This window comes from Salminus brasiliensis, chromosome 23 (assembly GCF_030463535.1).
Source record: "Salminus brasiliensis chromosome 23, fSalBra1.hap2, whole genome shotgun sequence".
NCBI classification, from domain to species: domain Eukaryota; kingdom Metazoa; phylum Chordata; class Actinopteri; order Characiformes; family Bryconidae; genus Salminus; species Salminus brasiliensis.
In genome coordinates this window covers 22,530,811-22,553,900 of record NC_132900.1, presented here as the reverse complement: position 1 = coordinate 22,553,900, position 23,090 = coordinate 22,530,811, and the positions used below count along the sequence as shown (strand labels likewise).

Here is a 23,090-nt window from a genome sequence, read left to right as displayed (position 1 = left end):
GAATGTATTTTAAAACACAATGTTTTTTATGTTAGACTACTGTATCTGTTAGGTTAACTGAATAAATCAACTTAGGACATGCAGTGAAGCGGCTTCTCAAAACGTTTCTACACGTTTAAGACGTTGAACGCCCCCTGTTTCCTGCCAACAGTAACTAAAACAAATCGCTTGTGTGAAACACAGACCTGTAGCCAACGTAGCTACAGTTGATGAAATCTTTAAAGCGCATTAGAAAATAACCGACAGAACACAACAGAGAAATTTAGTGGTATTGCTAGTGGTATAGCTATCTATCTAGCAAACTAGATTCGTAGCTATATGGCAGACGATGCTCGGAAGGGAGAAGAGGAGGAACGGAGTCCCGGAGCACAGCATCAGATGTTTATCGTTATGGAAGACCTACTGGACAAACTTAAACTGCTGGATTATGAAGAACAAGTTCTTGTTAAGCATAACATGAAAACGCTGTCAAGGTAAATGTTGATCAATGTAAATAGCATTAATCACAGAAAGAAAGGTAGATATCTGTAGACTGACTTGCCATTGGCTTGCTATTAGCGTAGCTGGTTAGCTAGTGCTAGCTAGCTGGCTAAATAGTTAGCTAGCTAGCTTAATGCCTGTGATTAGCTCACTGGCGATTGACTGGCAATCGTTACTCGACGCAGTATTACTAAGCTGTGTTTTTATGCATTCGCGGTAAGCTTGCTTTCCTCCCGACCGCATTGTATTGAGTCAAGGCAACAATATTTATAGCTAGCGCTAGCTGTACAATACCTGTAGTTCTGGTGTAATATCTAAATGTGAATGAAACGCCACCTCTTACCTTTTGTACTTTGCCAGCACTACCTAGCTAATGATATCTACACAGCTACACTCACCCATAACAGAATCCATGTTATTGTTTTTAACGTTAGCTACCAAAACTGCCCTGCCAGTTGCATTAGTTCAAGACTTATTTTACTCGCAAATTCCTCTTGGTCTCTGCTTCTTTGTTTGTCCCAATCTTTCTCTTGCCGTCCTTACGGTGGCTTCTTTTCTAGGCATTATTTTGTGGCAAGTCCGTACACAGCAAGTAACACTGGTGAGCAGTTCTACATGTTCAGTGTGATCGCAGCATGGCTTATAACTCTGTGTGGACGGCCGTTTGAAACACCCCAGGAGCATGATGACCCCAACGCTACAGTCTCCAACATCCTGTCCCAGCTCCGAGCCCTGGTCAGTTAGAACAAGGCAGAAACACTGAACGTTGTGCGTGTGTGCATATTTGAGAAAGATGAGTGAGACAGAGACAGTTGTCTGCATTGTCAAAAGCAAGTAGTACTGTATACCGACCACCTTTATATGTTTGCAATCAGAGGACTTCAAGACATTTGAATAACGATAAATAATTGAAAAATGGCAAGCATGAATGGCACAGAGCGCTAAACACTGGGCATTAGCTCACTGACTAGCTTATGTGTTTTCTGTGTGTTCTGATCAGCTGTCTAAGGAAAATATCTATTTTATCTACATTAAAATGTTAAACTCAGAAAAACAGCATATATGAACATTAAGAGACACAAGTAAAGCCATATTTTATTTAGAATTTCCTGTGTACACAGAGACTTATCCATCCAGTAAAAAATGTTTTTGTTTTAATGTAATGTTAATTCATTATATGACACATGATATATAGTTACAGTGCCTTCTCTGATATTTGGGACAAAGATACATTTTTTCCCTTGCTCCACAGTTTAAAATTTCAAATCACACCAATAAGATGTGATTAAAGTACACATTCCAGACTTTATTTGAAGTTTCAGCATTTCAGAGGTTTTGAAATTACAACACTTTTTGACACTGGCTGTTTGGGAAATAGCAATTATGGGTACATTTAAAGCAGTTGTTTTTCAGGAACTTTGTTGCAGGTCTCTTAAGTCTCTTCCTAAGTCTGCAATTCATAGGCATTATCAGGTGCTCAGTTTAGTCTCTGGTAATGCTGTCTAATGCAGTCATCTTTACCTCTTGCATGTTTTGGAGCCTTGTTCACTTGAGTTTTCCTTCAGCATTTGGAAGGCATGCACAATTGGATTTAAATTGGGTGACTGGCCATTCAAGAACTTTCCATTTCATTACTTTGAAAAATACCCGTGTTGCCTAAGCAGTATATCTGGAATCATTATCTTGCTGTAGAAGAAAATGCCGCTTAATGAGTTTGGAGGCCTTTACTGGAACTTGAGCAAATAGGACGTTCTTTACATAGTGAAGATTCTTGTGTTGTCAGCAGTGGATGTCATCTTTGGGCTACCAGTGCCTTTGCAATTGATGAGCCCTCCAGTGTGTTGCTGACACCTGTGAGCAACTGTATACACGCAGCTTATCTAGTCCCTGTAGAGAAGTATTGCCAATAGAATAGAACTTGTACCATGGCAATAGGTTGAGCAGTGGAACTGTGTTCTTAGAGTGATCGTGCCCTGTCCAATACTTATAGGCTGAGTTGGGGATAAAGTTGAAAGGTGATCATCCAACATCCTCACATTACTAACACGATCACACTAACACAAATCCATAAAGCAAAGCGCAAAAATCTAGTAGTCTAAAATAACAAAAATAAAATAAAGCCTTCACTGGACAGTACTCCAAAAAAAGCAGGATAAACTTTATTTTATTTTATTTTATTTTATTTATTTATTTTAAATCCCATTGTTTTCAGAGGAAACCATGAATGAGCAGGTGTCCCAACACTTTTTGTGTATATAGTGTATCTTATGTCTGCACTAATGCAATGGAACACACTGAGTAATCACCTGTGAAGCCAAATGTCCCAAACATTATGGTGCCCTAAAATGAGGGGGATTGTGTTTAGACATAGTGAAACTAAAATGTATTCAGATACCTTTTAATTCAAGTTTGGAATGTGTAATTAAAGTCTGATATTAAATTTTAAGCTGTGGGGCAAAGAGGCATATGAGGGAAATGTCTTTGTCCTAAATATTATGTTGGAGACTGAAGTTGATATTAGGACACAGACGTTGCCGTACCTCATGCTAACCTTGCCGTTATGTGTGTGTGTGTGTGTGTGTGTATATATGTGTAGGGTGGAGTGGTTGATTTTCCTCCTTCTAAACTGAAATCTGGTTCTGGAGAACATGTCTGTTATGTTCTAGACCGCCTGGCAGAAGAAGCTCTGAAAAGTAGAAACTTCATCTGGAAGAAGTAACTCACACACACACACGTTCACAGACACATCCACATGTAAATTAAACTTAGCAAACAAGACATCAGGAACTTGAAACAAGCTCTTTTTTACTCTCTTATTTGCTTTTCTGTTAGGCCTCTCTACCCCTCTGAGGAGTTGGAGGAGGAGTGTGTAATAGAGGATGATGCTGAGCTTACGCTTAGTAAAGTGGAGGACATGACTGTGAGTCAAACACACACACACATAATTAAACATACATGTAGCCATTTCTTAGTAATAAAACATTATTATTTAAGTCGTTATTGAAGTTTTTGACGAACAGAGTCTTCACTAAACCAATAACACACAAACAGTTGTACTTGTCAGGGATAAGTTTCCCAAAATCTTTTTAACTTTTCAAAGTAGTTTGTAAGAATATTTGTTCATTATCTAGTGTTTCCTTAAACATCTTTTGAACTACATGAACTCACTAGCAATTTAATGGCTAACTTAACCTACTCTGCCTACCTATTATTCACAAAGTTCTTATTTAGTTGTACTTTATACTTATGTTCCTGCAGCCAGGGACTGCTAATTATTGGAGGAAGGGATGTGCATGAGAACCAAATCAAATGAATTATATATTATGAAATATGTGGAGCATACTGATAACAATACTTTTAAAAATGTTAACTTTTTTAACTGATACTTTTAACAAATCATGGCATTAATTTAGATTTTGGTTGATTTCGGCATGTCATTTTCATATGTGTGTGTCTGTGTATGTAAGCATTTTACAACAGCTAGAAACATCCCTCAGCAATTTAGATTTCAAAATCAGTGTAATATTCAATATACACTTTAAATATATATTTGAATGCAATAATAAAGACACTATATTTGACTGAATTAAATTGTTAGAGGTTTAACTGTGTTTCGGGGAAGTAGATTTAGATTAGTAGATTAGTAGATTGTTTTTTTTTCCAGGGAAACTCTGTGTCATTTATTCAGCACATTGTCCCCATTGCAGGATAAAAACATAAATGCATCACCCAGCATCTTTATAGCTTGAGGCCATGGACTGCTGTCCTTCCTGTACATCCAATACATTGTTTCCTTAAAGATAGCAAGCATCCAGTCCCTAAGGCAGCAAAACAGCCACAAACCTTGATGCTCCCGCTACTACACTTCACAGCTGGGAAATGTTTTGGTGTTGGTGTGCAGTGTTCTTTTTCCTCCAAACATTTTCATCAGAAGCATTATCCTATCCAGATGGTCTTTGGTTTTTTGACAGCAGTAGCTCCCTTTGTGGAGTGTCCTTCCAAGACACCACTCTTGTTCAGTGGTCATCTTATAGTAGACACATGAACAAAGTTTTTTTTTTTTTTTTTTTTTTTTGTAGTCTTGAAAGTATTTTGGTGTTATCTTTGGGATGTTTCTACCCTATTTTTAGCTTTGTCCATTGTGCTCTTGGAGGGACATCAACATTTAGCTCTAAAACACATCTTATGAGATCCTCTGTAAGCTGTTTGCATCAAGGCTGGGTTCTTTCTTGACAAGAGTTTTGTCAGTAACCAGGCTTTTGTGTGCCTTAATCTAATTAGCAAGGCACCTGTATAACCCACACTACTAATCTCATCTCCTTAATTAAAACACATTTTGTCATTAACATGATTAATTAATTAATTTAAATAATTAATTAATTGCTAGCCTGAACTCTTGATGTTTACTCCATGTGCTCAGTAAAAGACTAGTTAGTGTCCACCTCATAATACATTCAGATGTTTTATTAGTAATCAATGCAGAAATCCAGGTTATTCCAAAGAGTTATCTTGCTTTTTCTTGCAAATGTATTTACACTTTAGCAATGTATTAATTACTTATACTTTTTTTTGTTAATAAAAAAGTGATTAGTTTAGTCTAGTATAGTGATGACGCATATTTGCCAATTTTCTTACTGGTCTCCGTCTAAAGAAAAGAATTATTTTACTAGTATTATTCATTTATTATTGGGGCCTTTAAAAGATGTTGATTGTTCATTTAATTGCAACTAATGTAATTATTACTCATTTACTTACATAATTATGATAGCCTTAACACACAATGTATACAGTACATTAAAATCTGATTGTGTTTCTGTGGGTAGGAAGAGGCAGATGAGGAAGAGGATGTTATTGATCTGGAAGAGCTGAAGACCAGAACCAATCAGAGAGTAAGATCTAACAGCGACATTTCTACTATCTGAACCAGTCAACCTTAATAGAACATTTGCAAGTGTTGTCTGATGGATGAGTTTGAAATAAAACAGAAAAGAATCAGCTCTTTTGACAAGCTAAATGTATACTTGCATTAAAAGCGACATGGATAGTTTTTGGCTCAAGCACTGCATATAAGTAAATGAAAATACTGTACTTCTGGCTTGTGGAGTAAGAAATGTTTGTTCTAAACTATTTATTTTCTTAATCTATTAACTATTAATTTCTTTCTTACAGTAGTAATGTGGCTGATAACAACTATACCGTCATTAGGGAAAAAAGACTATTATGCCTTTTTTTTTTATGTTGTTATTTATTTTATTTATCTCTCTTTGTTTCTCTGTCTCTCTTTTTCCTTCTCAACAGGAGGTGAGCAGTCCTGAGATGCTTTATGACTGATGCTTTTGTAATGTCAGTATGCTTATGTAGTATAGGTGTTTTCAATCTGTCTATTTACTGTAAAATCATGTATACGTGCATTGGGATTTAAAGCATGACCATGAATCTCCAGAATGCAGATAACTTGACTCCAGTATAAGAATTATCTTGTCAGCACCAAGATAATGTAGAGCTTTCACCAATACACTCAATTAAAGTTTCACACTTTACAAGTGTGAATGTAGAATCAATGTTTTGCACCTTGCCAGTTACTGTGAATTACAAACTCTTCAGTCACCCAAAAAAAGTCACCTGTTTTACTTAGCGTGCTGTAATCCCATCCTGATTGGCTGACCATGGTGGAAGATTTGGAAATGAAAATGCAATCAGCTCTGAATGCATTTTTCACTGGCATTTTGCCACAGACTGAACACAGTAAGCAAGAATACGTTCTTGCAAAGTGGAGAGGTGCCGTTTTTCCTTTAACATTTGAATTTAATTTGGCAAACATCTGGCGTGATGTAATTTGTGAAAATGTCATTTTCAAAATCAACGTATTGTCAGTGGGTGTAAATGCATAATAACTGAACGGATACCATTATAGTGTGATCACATGAAACATGTTAATTCGGTTTGGGAAATACATTTTGAATGTCACGCGGATGCAATTTGAATAAGGCTATTAATTAAGTATACACGTCTCTGTGTAAATGACATCAATAAAAAGAAAGTCAAACAGGAGGAGAAGGGTAAAAGCATGTCAGATGGAGGTAAAACAATTTGCACAAAACACAAACAAACTCATTCACAGATATGCATGTTAATTCGAGTTGGGGAATTCATTTTAATTTAAATAAAGCTAATAATTAAGCATTCACATCTCTGTGTAAATTAAATATCAGTAGTAGTAGTATTATTGTTTTGTCAACATTTTTATGAAAGAAAAACAGGCAAATATTTTGGCACCCCAACAGATTTGAGCTTTCGTATAACTTTTAACAAGGTTATCTCAGCTCCACAGTAAACAGTAACAGTGGGCATGAGCTAATCTTGCTCTTGCCCAAACTTTTGCATGCTCTTTGATCCTGATGATCCAAAACCATCTTTATGAAGATTTTATTAATTTCCTGCTGTTCTGTAATGAAGGTGTTTGTTGCAGGTTAATAATCTAAGTGGGAGGAAAAGTAGTAGTTAAGGAAATATGGTGGATATTTGTACATTTCTTAAAAGGGACAAATAACACACAAAAAAATCCACTCTGACCACAAGCTCTAAACGTTTAGCAACTAAAATGTGTGTGCCTGTGTATGTGTTTAGGAGGCAGGTGGAGCGAGACCAGAGATGATCCTGGAATCCGTCACAGACTCCGCTGAGTGGAATCTGGAGGTGGAAAGAGTTCTTCCCCAACTTAAAGTCATCATTCGATCAGACATCAAGGTCTGAAAAAAAATATTAACAACTGCTTTAAGAGGGAAACTGTTATGTTTATTTTGATATATATACACTGCTTAAAAAAATAAAGGGAACACTTAAACAACACAATATATCTCCAAGTAAATCAAACTTCTGTGAAATCAAACTGTCCACTTAGGAAGCAACACTGATTGACAATCAATTTCACATGCTGTTGTGCAAATGGAATAGACAACAGGTGGAAATTATTGGCAATTAGAAAGACACTCAATAAAGGAGTGGTTCAGCAGGTGGTGACCACAGACCACTTCTCAGTACCTATGCTTTCTGGCTGATGTTTTGATCACTTTTGCATGTTGGTGGTGCTTTCACACTTGTGGTAGCATGAGACGGACTCTACAACCCACACAAGTGGCTGAGGTAGTGCAGCTCATCCAGGGTGGCACATCAATGCGAAAGGCTGGAGGCGCTACCAGGAGACAGGCCAGTACACCATGAGACGTGGTGGAGGCCGTAGGAGGGCAACAACCCAGCAGCAGGACCGCTACCTCCGCCTTTGTGCAAGGTGGAACAGGAGGAGCACTGACAGAGCCCTGCAAAATGACCTCCAACAGGCCACAAATGTGCATGTGTCTGCACAAACGGTTAGAAAGCGACTCTATGAGGCTCACAGCCCAGCACCGTGCAGGACGCTTGGCATTTGCCAGAGAACACCAGGATTGGCAAATTTGCCACTGGCACCCTGTGCTCTTCACAGATGAAAGCAGGTTCACACTGAGCACATGTGACAGATGTGACAGAGTCTGGAGACGCCGTGGAGAGCGGTCTGCTGCCTGCAACATCCTTCAGCGTGACCAGTTTGGCAGTGGGTCAGTAATGGTGTGGGATGGCATTTCTTTGGAGGGCCGCACAGCCCTCCATGTGCCTGCCAGAGGTAGCCTGACTGCCATTAGGTACTGAGATGAGATCCTCAGACCCCTTGTGAGACCATATGCTGGTGCAGTTGGCCCTGGGTTCCTCCTAATGCAGGACAATGCTAGACCTCATGTGGCTGGAGTGTGTCAGCAGTTCCTGCAAGATATAGGCATTGAAGCTATGGACTGGCCCACCCGTTCCCCAAACCTGAATCCGATTGAGCACATCTAGGACATCATGTCTTGCTCCATCCACCAATGTCACGTTGCACCACAGACTGTCCAGGAGTTGGCGGATGCTTTAGTCCAGGTCTGGGAGGAGATCCTCATTAGGAGCATGCCCAGGCATTGTAAAGAGGTCATACAGGCACGTGGAGGCCACACACAATACTGAGCCTCATTTTGACTTGTTTTAAGGACATTACATCAAAGTTGGATCAGCCTGTAGTGTGTTTTTCCACTTTACTTTTGTGTGTGACTCCAAATCCAGGCCTCCATTGGTTAATAAATTTGATTTCCATTGATGATTTGTGTGTGATATTGTTGTCAGCACATTCAACTTTGTACAGAACAAAGTATTCAGTGAGAATATTTCATTCATTCAGATCTAGGATGTGTTATTTGAGTGTTCCCTTTATTTTTTTTGAGCAATATGTGTGTGTGTGTGTATATATATATATATATATATATATATATATATATATATATATATATATAATCACTTACTCTTCAATGAGAGATATTCTTTGACTTAAGTAGGTAACTATTGTAAATTTCAGGATTGGCGGATACATGTGAGCCAAATGCATCAACACCAGGATGGCATTAAAACATCTCTAAAAGATACCAAGGTGTGTGCATGAGTGTGTGTGACCATATTACAACCGCAGATCTGTGGTTTGGGGGGGGGGGTTGTTGCCCCTCTACTACGGTAAAATACATACAATCACAGTCCTCTGTATGTGTGTTTTTAAATTACTGTGTTTGTGTGTGTATTAGGGCTATCTCAATAGACTGCTGGAGGAGATAAGTAAGACTCAAGAGAAAGTGAGCAGCAGAGAAAAATACATCAACTCTCAGCTGGAACACCTCATCACGGATTACAGAAATGTTCAATCAAAACTCAGTGAGGTAAACTTTAGTTGTGTACCTTTATTATTAAAAGCTTTATCCATTGGTAAAAGGTGAGGGACAGAGTATTACTGGTAAGAAAACAAATATCTTACAAGCTTGCAGAACATCAACAATGAACATGCAACAGTAGAGTATTAAATATCTTATTTGTTTTAAGACAGCAGAAGTGCTGTCTGAATTTGCTTAGTCTGCAGATGTCAAATTGTGAGGTATTTTTTTTCTCATGGATGAATCACATTAAATGCAACCAGTAGTCCAAACAAACGCAACGAAACAATGGTATACACACATACATGCAACCATCTCTGCCACTGGGATCCCACACATGTCTCAGCTTATGAACCTTTTTAACTGTATTCAGTTACTTATTTAACTGGATTGATTGTTAAAGATCTCATATCATTCAGATGTGTATGAATGCAAGTGTGCATCCATGAATGTAATTTGGTGTACATGTGCATTTTTCAGGCCAAAGAGATGTATCAGCAAGGCAGTGGGGGAGTGACCGAGCGAACCAAAACATTAGCAGAGGTAATAAACTATAAAGCCTCCTACAGCTCACTGCACACACACAACACAGAAGGCTTATACCATCATACATTTGTTATAACACAACAAATACACTTCTCATCATGCTCTTAAAGTTTCTTATGGTTATTATAAAGTACTTTGTTGTACTTTTATGTGCAGATCAGTGAAGAGCTAGAAAAAGTCAAACAGGAGATGGAAGAAAAGGGTAGCAGCATGTCAGATGGAGGTAAAACAATTTGCACAAACACAAACAAACTTTTTCACAGATATACAGAGCCATCTACAATTATTGTTAAGATGTGTTCTTAGGCTTATAATGAAGTATTTTCCGATATTTAATTCAAGTGCGTTTATTAAGTGGGAAAAAATTCCACATTAAGGAATACTTTTTTACAAGAAATCATGTGAGCCACACTTATTGGCACCCCTAATGTTAATACTTTGTACAACCCCCCTTTGCCAACAAGACAGCACTTAATCTTCTCCTATAACATTTCAGTTATAGGTCCTGGGTCCTCTCCTATGCACTCTCCTCTTCAGTTCACCCCACAGATTTTTTTAGACAGGTTGAGGTCTGGGGACTGAGATGGCCATGGGAGGAGCTTCATTTTGTGTATATTTGGCCACATGTTTAGAGTCAGTAAAGACCTACCTTCAGCTCTTTTTTTCCAGATTTTGATTTAAAATGTCCTGGTATTTCAAAGAGTTTAGACCTACTTAGTGTTTGTTGCCAAAAAGCTCTATCTTGGTCTCATCTGGCCGAAGCAAAGTGTCCCAGTTGAAATCCTTGTACCGCTTAGCGAACTCCAGACGTTTATGTTCATGCATGTAAGTGAGAAAAGGGCATGTAGATCTTGGCATGTAAATAGTTCCTGATGGTTGTTATGAAGACTATGTAACGCCTAAATGCTACTCCTTGATGCAATTCTCTAACGGAGAACTTTTTACTTTTCTTACCACCCTCCTCACTGTGCGTGGTGGCAAGATAAACTTGCATCCTTGTGACATTATTTTCTAACATTCCTTTCTAATGGTTTCAGCCATATAGAAAGCTAGCAAATGGTCATCTTACTTGTTTGTATGATGATTACTATTCGTCTGCTGACCTGAAGTGGTTATTCTCTTTCTTTGTCTGTTTAACTGCCAACTATATGGTAATACATTTAACCCTTAAAGATGACAACCATCAACCCTCTGGAAAGTGCTGATGGTCGCCCACCTTTCAGAGAGTTGACACCCTGTCCCCTTTGTTGTGTGATGACCATTCAAGATTCAAGAGTTTATTGTCATGTGCACAGCAGAAACAAGTAGTTACACTGTACAATGAAATTCTTACCATTGCATTTCCTCCATTTACTGACAATCTTATAAATATCACTATAAAAAGAGAGAAACAGAATAAGTATAATACAATATATGTAAGTTTCTATAAAGTATACAGTAGAGTATAGATGTACATGTATAAAGTGCAAGTGCATTGTGCTAGTACAAAAGTAAACCGTATTGTAAAACAGTATTAATGGTGTAAAACATATTAATGGGTGCATGTCACAATTCAGCCAGTTCAGAGTGTGAGGGGGGAGGAGGTGTTTACGAGCCTGACGGCTTGTGGATAAAAACTGTTTGTCAGTCTGGCTGTCCTAGACTTCACACTGTAGCGTTGGCCCGATGTTGGCAGTGTGAAGAGGGTGTGTACAGTCCCTGATAATGCTGTAGGCCCTCCTGATGACCCTGGTCCTGTAGTTGCCCTGCAGTGAGGGGATGGCTGCTCTGAAAATGGACTGTGCAGTTTGATCACACACTGTAGAGCCTTCCTGTCCTGAACGGTGCAGTTTCCGTACCAGACTATGATGGAGCTGGTAAGAATGCTCTTGATCATACTCCTTCAGAAGTTGAATTGAAGTTGAAGGTGAATGTAGAAGAAGAGAATTTAAGATGCCAAATTTACTCAGCCTTCTCAGAAAATATAACCGCTGCTGGGATCCCCAATGTTGACACTCCAAGTACCCTCACCTTCATCCACCTCCTTAAACTCCTCTTCTTCATCATCCTTTCCCCTCCCACTGTTCCCAATATATATAAGGTCCTCCCGAAATATCCCTAACCAGACTGGATTGAATTGGACTTGACTGGGTCACACTACACTAGATTAGACTGACCGTGAGCAACCGAGTTGTACTCATACATCCCTGTGTGCATCAATAAACTTGTCAACACTGAAGATCCAGTCTCCTGACTCCTGAATCTGCCTCCTGTATGCCGAATTTCTAACACGACAGTGTTCCAGTTGTTTAAATGTCTTGATAACTCTGACTGTAGATATGGGCAGGTGCAGGCAAGTGACTGTTTTGACTTATAAAGGTCAACACACATCTGCGTTACCTAAATGGTGTGTTCTTTTGTCTTTCCCATGTGGGAGAGTGGATAAGAGAAATAGGCCTCTGTCACGTCATATTTATACCCCAGAGAAACAGAAAGTGATGAATTACTTTGATTAGATTCTCTGATCAACTTTATAAACTATAGTAGAAATTACAGAAATGCTTCAATTACATTTAAATTTGTAGAAATTGTTAGGAGTGGCAATATTTGTGGAACAGGTGATTTTATGAAAATAATATTTCTTAGTCAAAGATATTAATTTTTTTAGTAAGTCAAAGATTTTTTTATTCAGTTAAAGTTTACATTTTTCAGTGTAAGATTATGCTTCTGCAATAAAGATGGAATTAATTTTAAGGCTTTTAACACAACTTAACCAGGGGTGCCAATAATTGTGGAGGGTGCTGTATGTTTTTGTAATACAGTAGATGTTTATTCCCCATGTTGTTGATGATTGTTTGTTAATGCGGGTGTGCGTGCATGCTTCTTTTCAGCCCCGGTAGTGAAGATCCGTCAAAGCTTGACTAAGCTGAAGCAGGAGATCCAGCAGATGGATGTGCGTATGGGAGTTGTAGAACACACACTGCTGCAGGCCAAGCTAAAGGAAAAGAACAACATGACAAGAGATATGCATGCTACACACATTACAGAGACTAGCACACACACCTACTCATAATTTATCTATTTATATTGCTAAATGTGCTTGCAGTCTTTATGATCTTTATAATAAACATATCCTTTCATGTACACAAATCGTGTATGGCTCAAAAGATCTGGCTAATGGGTAATTCCATGCCAGCTCACCTATGGCTTTTTCTGTAATGTCATGGCGTTTATACAATTTATAAGATTTCTGGGTCTTTAGATTTTCTGCTTAAAATATTTGAAGCTATACCATACCAACTTTCATTGTTTCTGTTAAAGAGCATAATCCTATTTCTATGAAACATCTTCCTGAATAAGAACATTTCTTCTTAAAAATACTGTGACCGCTACAGTTGTGGACAGACATTACACTTCCTACAACTGCCAAGGACATGAATATCTCTGTCTGTGTCTATAAGTGAGAGGGATATACAATGCCTATAAAAAGTTACCCCCTTATTTTAAAAGCCTTCAAGAGCTGAAATGGGAGAGACTGCATACAACAACTGTTATCCAGGTACTTCACCAATCAACACTTTATGGGTGAGGGGCAAAGAATTAAATCTCGTCTACAGTTCGCCCAAAGGCTTGTGGGAGACTCCAAGGTCAACTGAATAAAAAGTTGGTCTAATAAGACCAAACTGTAGCCTTTTAGCTATCAGACTAGATACTTTGGTTTTGCATACACCCAAAACTACACATAACCACAAATGCTTCATCCCCACAAAAAAAGGATGGTGGTGGCATGATGCCTTTAGAGTAGCCATAGCTGTCTTCCTCACTGGTGTCCTACTTGCACAATAACTCAGTTTGGGGGGCGGCCTGCCCTAGGTTTACACATGCCATATTCCATCCATTTCCTAATGCTTGTATGTTATTTTGTCCTTATGATTTAACACCAAGTTTATTTTTTTAAATTCGCAATGTAAGATAAAACGGTATTCAGCATGTGGCTGTAATGATCAGGTCAGTGCAATTTTTTTCATTTTGTACACAATATAAAGATGCTAATAGATTGAGTTAATAAAGGCATGGAGAGAAAATAAGAACAAAGCTTCCTCCTGGTTGTTTCTTAATTCTTAAAGTATCAGAAAAAAAAATCATTTGCATTGAAAACTGTTTCCCACCCATCACAAACTGTTTAATGATAATTTGATCACACAGGACTCATGAAACCATTGTTGACATGATACACATGGGATCCAGGCCATTGTTTTTATAGTCCTTTGTGTACCCATATTGCTGCAAACAAATCACTCATGACTCTTCTGTTTTTTTGGCCTTTTGTTTTTTGAATATTTTTTTTTGCCCCTCTTCGTGTGTGTTACTTGTGAGTGGGAAGCTTGGGGCCTTTGACCTCTTCTGGTAGCATGCTGGTAGATGGGAATAACAACCAAGTCAATGAAGCATTGGGTGCTCTGCACAGAGCTGTGAAACAATTTCTTGTTTTTCTTTAGTAATTTGTTTTTCTAAAATATGAGTTTTGACATTCTTAGCCACTATAAAAAGCACCTTTAAGAGTTGATCTGTCAATGGGTATTTGGTGCCCTAAAACCCCACCCAGCCTGGAGCCTTTTACCTTTGAACATGACAAGTAGCCCATACTCTCCTGCAGTGTCGAAACATGGTAGCAGAGTTCTTGTTTCAACCCTCTCATTTGCAGTGATTTTAAAGTCAAAGACAAGTCTATTTCTGCCAAAACTGTTCTAGTAGCAACTAGCTAGTGAAGCTATAATAATAAGCATTATTACTTATTATTGTTTCATTTAGATGCTTGGACAGCCGTGCCATGCTGTGCTGTTGGTCATATTAACAGACACTGTACACAGTTCTGTGGGGGTTTTTTGTCCAGTGTTAGTGTAAAATGATCAGTGTCATCTAATTAGTTGTTCCAGACAGCTAAACAAAGCTTAGTTCAGAATCAGAGTCGCGTTATTTTGCCAAGTAAGTTACATTTGGTGAGAGCCACACAAGTATTTAACCACCATTAACCATCATTCCTTTCATTATTCTTACTATCACTACTAGGATTATATTAGTTGTACTATATTTTGATTATTTTGCAGACCTGAACAGTAGAACAGTCTTATGTGGTGGTACAGTGACGTATCCCTTACTCACATCAAGATAAGGGCAGTACTGAGATAAGGTGGGATTTTATGGATGTGTGTAATTTATTAAGATTTGCTAGAAGTATTGGTAGAATTCTGCAGGTAATCTGGGCCAGGAGCTTTATTGTTCAGAATCTGTGTGAATGCATTGTAAAATTATTTTTCAATCATTGGTCTCTGATTTCTTTGATTCATTAAAACATGTTTTACTGAGTTCTCTAAAATGTTTGTTTTTGGAGATTGGTTTCTCAAACCTGTGGGCATGCTTTACAAGGACGTTAATAGTTTAATTTTATTACATTTTCAGACCTCAAAAGAGTTTCTGCAGGGCTGCCTCAACTCGCCTTTCCTTTTTCTGTTAGCGATAGAAATATTGTCACTTGATTTTTTCTACAGGTGCTGGTCATAAAATTAGAATATCATGAAAACGTTTTATTTCAGTAATTCCATTCAAAAAGTGAAACTTGTATATTATATTCATTCATTACACACAGATTGATATATTTCAAGTGTTTATTTCTTTTAATGTTGGGACTGGACCGCTGCTGAGTGGTCCAAAGTTATGTTCTCTGATATAAGTAAAGTTTACATTTCCTTTGGAAATCAAAATCCCAGAGTCTGGAGGAAGAGAGGAGATTGACAGAATCCACTTTGCTTGAGGTCCAGTGTAAAGTTTCCAGTCAGTGATGGTTTGGGGTGCCATGTCATCTGCTGGTGTTGGTCCACTGTGTTTTCTGAGGTCCAAGGTCAATGCAACCGTCTACCAGGAAGTTTTAGAGCACTTTATGTTTCCTGCTGCTGACCAACTTTATGGAGATGCAGATTTAATTTTCCAACAGGACCTGGCACCTGCACAAAGTGGACCATGATATCCAGTTCTTAATTGGCCAGCAAACTTGCCTGACCTTAACTCCATAGAATATCTATGGGGTATTGTGAAGAGGAAGATGTAATACGCCAGACCCAACAATGCAAAAGAGCTGAGGGCCACTATCAGAGCAACCTGGGCTCTCATAACACCTGAGCAGTGCCACAGACTGATTGACTCCATGCCACACCACATTGCTGCAGTAATCCAGGATAAAGTAGCCCCAACTAAGTATTGAGTGCGGTACATGCTCATACTTACTATGTTCATACTTTTCATTTGGCCAACATTTCTAAAAATCCTTTTTTGTATTGGTCTTAAGTAATATTACAATTTTCTGAGATACTGAATTTGGGCTTTCATTAGTTGTCAGTTATAATCATCACAATTAAAAGAAATAACCACTTAAAATATATCAGTCTGTGTAATGAATGGATATTATATAATATACAATATACGTTTCACTTTTTGAATGGAATTACTGAAATAAATCAACTTTTTTATGATATTCTAATTTTATGTCCAGCACCTGTATATTTAAAAGGATTTTACAATCATATTTTTACAATCAATTATAATAATCTTTTTCTGTTGTGGTTAAAGTGGAAGTCATTTGTAATTTTAACGAGCCAAGAAATTACAGAGTTGCATAGATTTCGGGGTGCTACTACCAAAGTAATAATTATAACATTGTACATGAGTCATAAGGGTCTTGTTCAGTTTGGGGGGGGGCAGCGAGCCTTTAGTGGTGCCATGGCTCTGCTTGTGAGTGCTCCTGTAATAGCTGCTCCATATGTTGCTGAACCTTTCAGATTTGCAGTTAATGCCAGTCATTGTAGTGCAGGTGCTGTCCCTGTCCCTGCACAATACATTGTATTGCTATGTACACATACACAATTGTCACATCACTGAATGTGTCTTGTACAATGTCAGATTACATTTTTAACATTTTCTGCTGCTTAATACAAAAGGAAAATTCACATTGTTCTGCAGGCTGTGTGGTGTTGTCATGGAAAGCTCCCTCTTTTTGCAAGTACAGGACAAAAACTTTTATTTCCTCACTGTAGCATTAGAATAATACAAACTAACATTTTAACTCTTTTCCCCGTGTGGTATGTGTGCAAAGAGCTGAGTAACTAAGGGCCGGGAAGGATACATCGGTTGTGGTCAGTGGACTATTCTCAGTCCAGCAGGGACACATTTACATGCAAAGATTTTCTCCAATCCAATTGGAATCATTCATTCATTATACATTCAGACTGAGGTGTTTATATGTACATGCTACTCAATGATCTGATGAAAATCTCCTTTTACATGCACACTACAAGTAATGTCAACCAAAGTGATGCAGATGTCAAGTCAAGTCAGATTTATTTGTATAGCGCTTTTTACAACTGTTGTCATCACAAAGCAACTTTATATAAATAGTGATTAATAAAAGACAGAGACAAAGAAGAAAGAAGAAAATAACATAAGATGTGTAGAGTGTAGAGTACCACATAATGTACACAGTACTATGACAATGAGAGTCCAGTCAGAGTAGAGAAGCAGCAGTGTGTTACCTGAGTTTTCAGTTTTGCTGTATTTTTTTAACTCCTTTAAACTAATGGCGGACTTTACTTTTTAAAGAAGGAAAGAGCTATTCAGTCCCACTGCAGTGAAGGAATTCACAGATTCTGAATGAAAGCAACATTTCCAAGAGATGGCAGTCATTTATGATTTGACTGATCTCCAAGGGCATGATAATACAGTACCAGGTGAATGGTGATGTGCATTTTACAAACTAATTCTGCTGCTGTAAAATTCTGCTGTTTTGAAAGAATGTTGTTATTCACTATATCAAATGACACTACAGGACAGTTTATGTCCTTACGTTCATTTTCTTTTTTCCATGTTGCTTACAGTTTGGTCTAATCCATATCTTGTATCTAGTGCTCCCAGTAAAATCCCACTCTATTATAGCTTTAAAAAAATCAAGAATCTGAGGACAGAGACATAGATTATCTCTGCATGTATAGTATTGGGGAGCTACTATCTCATGAAGCTCTGACATCTTCACTGGCCTCTGAAACATTGATGTCAGAATTGTGGTCTTTGAGAAAATGGATGCTCTTCTGTACCTTTTTGGTTTCCAATGTATGTTCCCAAATACATTACACATTTATAGAAATACATGGTAGCTGTGCCCATGTGGCATCCCTTTCTTAATCCAAAGGGTTTAATATTATGTCGAGCCATCCATTGCAGCTATAACAGCTTCAACTTCTCAGAAAGCTTTCCACAAGGTTAAGGGGTGTGTTTATGTGAATTTTTGACCATTCTTCCAGAAGCGCATTTGTGATGTTGGACGAGAAGGCCTGGCTCGCAGTCTTAGCACCAATTCATCCCAAAAGTGTTCTGTCGGGTTGAGGTCAGGACTCTGTGCAGGCCAGTCAAGTTCTTCTACACCAAACCCGCTCACCTGCACTGGTGCACAGTCATGTTGAAACAGGAAGGGGCCATCCCCAAACTGTTTTCACAAAGTTGGGAGCATTAAATTGACCAAAATCTCTTGGTATGCTGAAGCATTAAGAGTTCCTTTCACTGGAAATAAGGGGCTAAACTTTACACTTCTCCTGGCAACCGTCAAACGCATTGCCAGGCGGAGAAGCGTGATTCGTCACTCCAGAGAACACATCTCCACTGTTCTAGAGTCCAGTGACGGCGTGCTTTACACCACTGCATCCGACGCTTTGCATTGTCCTTGGTGATGTAAGGCTTGGATGCAGCTGCTCGGCCATGGAAACCCATTCCGTGAAGCTCTCTATGCATTGTTCTTGAGCTAATCTGAAGGACATGAAGTTTGGAGGTCTGTAGCGATTGACACTGTAAAAAGTTGACAACCTCTGCGCACCACGCGCCTCAGCATCCGCTGAAACTGCTCTGTCATTGTACGTAGCTTACTGAGCTGAGTTGCGGTCATTCCCAATCACTTCCATTTTGTTATAATGTTTATATAATGTAATTGTAATGTTAACATTTGTATAATGTTGTACAATTTCCATGGCTCTCTCCAAATATGCAAGCTGAGGAAACTGTAGTCTAACAAGAAAAATCACAGCTGCTCACCATCAACATGTCCAAGTAGCAGGAAAACAAATATTCCCATATTTGACTATGTACAGTGTGTATTTTGTACTTTTAAAGCTAGATATTTTTTTTTAAATGAAGAGGCCAAACGGTCACAATTGATGGGTGTCAAAAAGGGCAAATGAGACACAGTGGAGGAGTGTCAGCACTTTAATCTTTAAAACTGCACTGGCCAAACAGTTAGAATATTTATTAAATATCAAAGTTTGCATTATAAAAACTTGGGGTCACGATTATGGAGAGAAAATAGTGCCAAATTTAAAAGTAAATTACTACAATGGACAATTGCTTTTCCACAGTAACATGTACAAGTGCCAAAATGAAAAGCAAAATGACTAGATTTTCACATCGCTTAACCACTGTACTAAAATACAATAGGATTTGTATTTTGTTTTTTAATCCCACACAAATAGCTGAATTTGTATCACAATTGAATAAAACGTTTCAATTTAAATCAGGGTGTCATGGCGTGCTAGGCCTGACTAGGGACGAAACTCTCAGATGGCTTCAAAGTAAGCAGATTTATTAACAAAAACCAAGGATACATAAAAGGGTAAAACGAGGCAAACGATGCAGCAACAACGTGGCAAACAAGAGGTCGAACCACAAACGAACCTGGGACTGAGAGTTGAGCTGGTGGAAAACGCACAAGGGGACCAGAAAGGAATCCTACAGGCAGAGCCTGGGCTAAACAGGGGTTCACGTAAACTTGAACGGCGCTACAATGGCTACGGGGGGAGAGCTGGGGGACCATCTGCTGAGCAAAAACGGCTAGGCCGACCAAACCGCAGCGTGCTGTCGTGAGCGAGGGTCGCCTAGCTGGGACGTGTAGTGATCAGTAAACGTGGATAGCAGGGTGAACTGGTCCTGAAGGAGAACACCGAGCAGAAGCTGGCCTCAACGCACCCTAACAGTTCGGGGAACCTCTCAAACGATTAAATTCTCGGCACCGAATGGCAGAGTCGAGGCTCCTTAAATACCCCCCAATCTCAGGTGTTACTCATGAACCAAATGAACATGAATCGATACGATGAACCAAAAACACATGAACAAAAACGAGGCGGAAGTCCTTATTTGGGCCTGTGGGCGGCGACTCGGAATCACCCAGGGGAAGGGCGCGATACCGAGGGGCTGACACAGGGCACAACTGTCTTGCTTTCCACTGTCCGGTACTTCAAACTGCCTCTCTAAAATGCAGCGCAAATGAGATTACATTTAACAGAAAAACAATGTGTGCGGATTTGCTTTAAAAAAAAAAAAAAACTAAATTTGTGTCAGAATTGAACACAAACCACCTTAAAATACAAGTGGCTCAACTCTATAAAAGCATGCTGTTCAGAGTCAAAGAGGGTAATTCTTAAAAGGGGCAGATAGGCCAGCTTTAGATCTGACTGCTGAGTGGGCACCACTCCCAGTAGTCAGAGCGCTGTGTTGTAATGGCATGAGTGTTGAGGCCGTTGAGGTGGGGTAGTTCATTGATTTTGAGTTGGAGGGAATGGTCTAATCCAGTCACCAAGCGTATAAAAAATTCACAGCTTTGTGCCTCTGCACCATTTTGGGATTCAGCCACTAAATTAGTGAGATCAGCAGCAAGAAGCTCCTGGGGTCTGCAGGAACGGACAGCAAGATGTGAAGGAGGTTTGGTCAAAAACAGCTTGCTTTCACTAGTACAGGGTTCCAAGACATACTGTTGTTTTGGACGTGATATGGCTTGGGGAAAAATGCAGTCATAAAAATTACCTAAATACCATTGTTTAGGTGTAATCCAAACAAAAGTATTAATACTTTTCAGTTTTTAGCCAAGTCTGAGAGTAGCATCAGAGACATTATAGATGATGTTATAAAAGATTTTATTATATTGTATTTATTGTTTCCTTTTCCAAGAGATTCTGTGTGTCCTCTTTTTATTTATTAAACCTAATTTGCTTGGATTCATATAGGCATATTCTCTATTAAATATCTACATAAATGGTTTTATAAAGGCATCCTTTATGTGACTGCTGTACTTTTTAATTCACAGTGGAATGAAAAGAATAAAAAATGTGTTTTCTAAATGCAAGTAAGCTAACGTACAGTTAATAAAAAACATTTTAGTTAGGTTTAGCAGGTTTCAGAAAGATTTAGTTTTACGGTGTGGTGAGGGGTTTAAAGGTGCAGTTAAACTTTTTGCTTTACTATTATTAAATGAAATTACATATTTTATGGTGTGTGCTTGGTGAGATTGGTGATTGTTGGGCTTGAACCCCCAACCCTGGTAATGGGAGCCCAGTGTACTTCCACTGCACAGCTGGGCCAAGATGCTTGACTTCTGTGAGTTGTTCTGAATATGTCATCTAGGTTTATCTGTTTATTCAAAAAACATTAGTTTTGTCCTTACAAAACAGATTTTTTCATAGTTATAATACCTGTTTTCAGGGTGACTTATCATGCCCATAAATTGAATAAAAACATGAAATTATACATGAATTCAATAAATACAACTGTCCCCATGTTTTATCATGTTCTATCATGTTTACACAAAGCGTGTGCAGTAAAAGTGTGCAGAATGCATTTAAGGGTCATGACTTAGAAGAAGGGACATCACTTGACCAAGGTGACACTGATGTGCAGCAAAGCTTAGTTCTCTCATTGAAGTATGATTATAAGTTTGTTTTTCCATATTTTTTTATGAAGACGAGCAATTTGTCAGGCCCTATCACACTAAAATATCCCAGAAAAGAATGAAATTGTTGTGAACATATCCAAAAAGCTTTCTGATATGTTTTGCTTTCATGCTAACAGTTTTAATGCTAATCTGTTAACATGTAGAACAATTACAGTTAAAATGGTTGAGCGTCAGCCCCTAATGAATGCTTTTGCTCCTGTTTACTACCCTTATTGCATGTAATATGTATTTTATGGATACATTAAAGAATTGTAGTCTCATAGACAAAGGTTTTGAATGTCACTTTGTAAAGGAACTCCCCTCAATTAACATAATCAAAATATGTAACCTCTCATTTTCTATATTACAGTCATTGACATCATTACCCTACAATTGGTCATTAAAAACTTATAATTAAACTGGAAATTATTGTAATGTATTTCTCAATAATCATTATAATAATAAAACAATAATATAAATCTCTTATGTAAAAGTAGTTGTTTACAAAAATGTGAGTGTCTGGAGGTTTTTTTGTGCTTACCGTACTACACTTAATCTACACTTAATTTTTTACAAATTACAAAACCATGTTCAGGGACATGTGATAAATAAGAAAATGCTATTTGTGCCAAAGAAATGAATTAGGAAATTGTTCTAACATATACAGATTTGTCAGTGACAGGACCTGACATTTTAGGAGTGGTATGCATATAAAAAGCATGCATGATACAATATGTGTATTTCATAGCTTTAGAATAAGATACTTCTTTCCCCTTTTTCAAGCTGGTAGTGGATTCCAAACAAGTCCGACTCTATAATAGATATTCACTATATGTTCAAAGGTTTGTAGACACCTACTTCTCCAAAGTTGCTTTTGAAATCAAGGGTAATAGTAGGGAGTTTGTTTTCCCTATGCTGCAGTAACAGTCTCTACTCTTCTGATCTTTCACTAAACAGCATATTGTGAGTGTTAAATCGACACTGTTCATGATAAATGAGTGTTACATTTTAATTATAACAGTGTTTAACTGTTAAACTGTTTAAGTGTTTTGGAACATCACCATGAGGATTCGATGGCATTTGGCCATGAGAGCATTAGTGACGTTAGGTGCTGATAATGGTTGAGTGGTTATAGATCACAAAGGCCACTTTGCCCAGAGGTATTTGCTGGAGTTCCAGCACCCCAGAGAAGTCAGTTCCACTGCTCTACAGCCAAGTGCTGCTGGGCTTTATACCCATCTACAAACTGTGCATGCGCAACTAAATGCTGGTCTCAAAAACGAATGCACCATAAAGTAGCTTAACTCATGCAGAGTGTCAGGAGAGTGTAGTTACTTTGTAAGTATAGTGCAGATTTTATTCCTCCAGATAGACGAAAGGTATGCAAAAGAGAATGCGAACATGTGATAAGTGCTTCGATACAAAACATATTCGGTGTTTAACAGCAAGTATATCGCAGCCAGCCAGTTTTGGCGGAGTATGTAAACTGGAAACAGCACCTGTAGGTGGCGCCAAACTCTGATCAACAGCTA

The 23,090-nt window shown here is 38.3% G+C and overlaps 1 protein-coding gene across 1 annotated transcript; it reads left to right on the top strand.

Moving 5' to 3' along the window:
• The first annotated feature begins 154 nt into the window (after positions 1-154).
• ift57 (intraflagellar transport 57 homolog (Chlamydomonas)) lies at positions 155-15,059 on the top strand. The gene is made up of 11 exons (XM_072669062.1): positions 155-473; positions 1,041-1,215; positions 3,077-3,195; positions 3,313-3,400; positions 5,304-5,369; positions 7,108-7,227; positions 8,897-8,968; positions 9,117-9,248; positions 9,720-9,782; positions 9,942-10,008; positions 12,656-15,059. The coding sequence occupies exons 1-11, from the start codon at positions 319-321 to the stop codon at positions 12,835-12,837; spliced, it is 1,239 nt and encodes a 412-aa protein (XP_072525163.1). The 5' UTR covers positions 155-318; the 3' UTR covers positions 12,838-15,059.
• Positions 15,060-23,090: the final 8,031 nt, after the last annotated feature.

Bases quoted from the DNA above. Each gene is read 5' to 3' on its own strand.
- ift57 (XM_072669062.1), top strand. From the start codon at position 319: ATGGCAGACGATGCTCGGAAGGGAGAAGAGGAGGAACGGAGTCCCGGA. The intron at 474-1,040 runs GTAAATGTTGAT...CTTCTTTTCTAG, and splicing joins AACATGAAAACGCTGTCAAG to GCATTATTTTGTGGCAAGTC. The intron at 7,228-8,896 runs GTCTGAAAAAAA...TGTAAATTTCAG, and splicing joins TCATTCGATCAGACATCAAG to GATTGGCGGATACATGTGAG.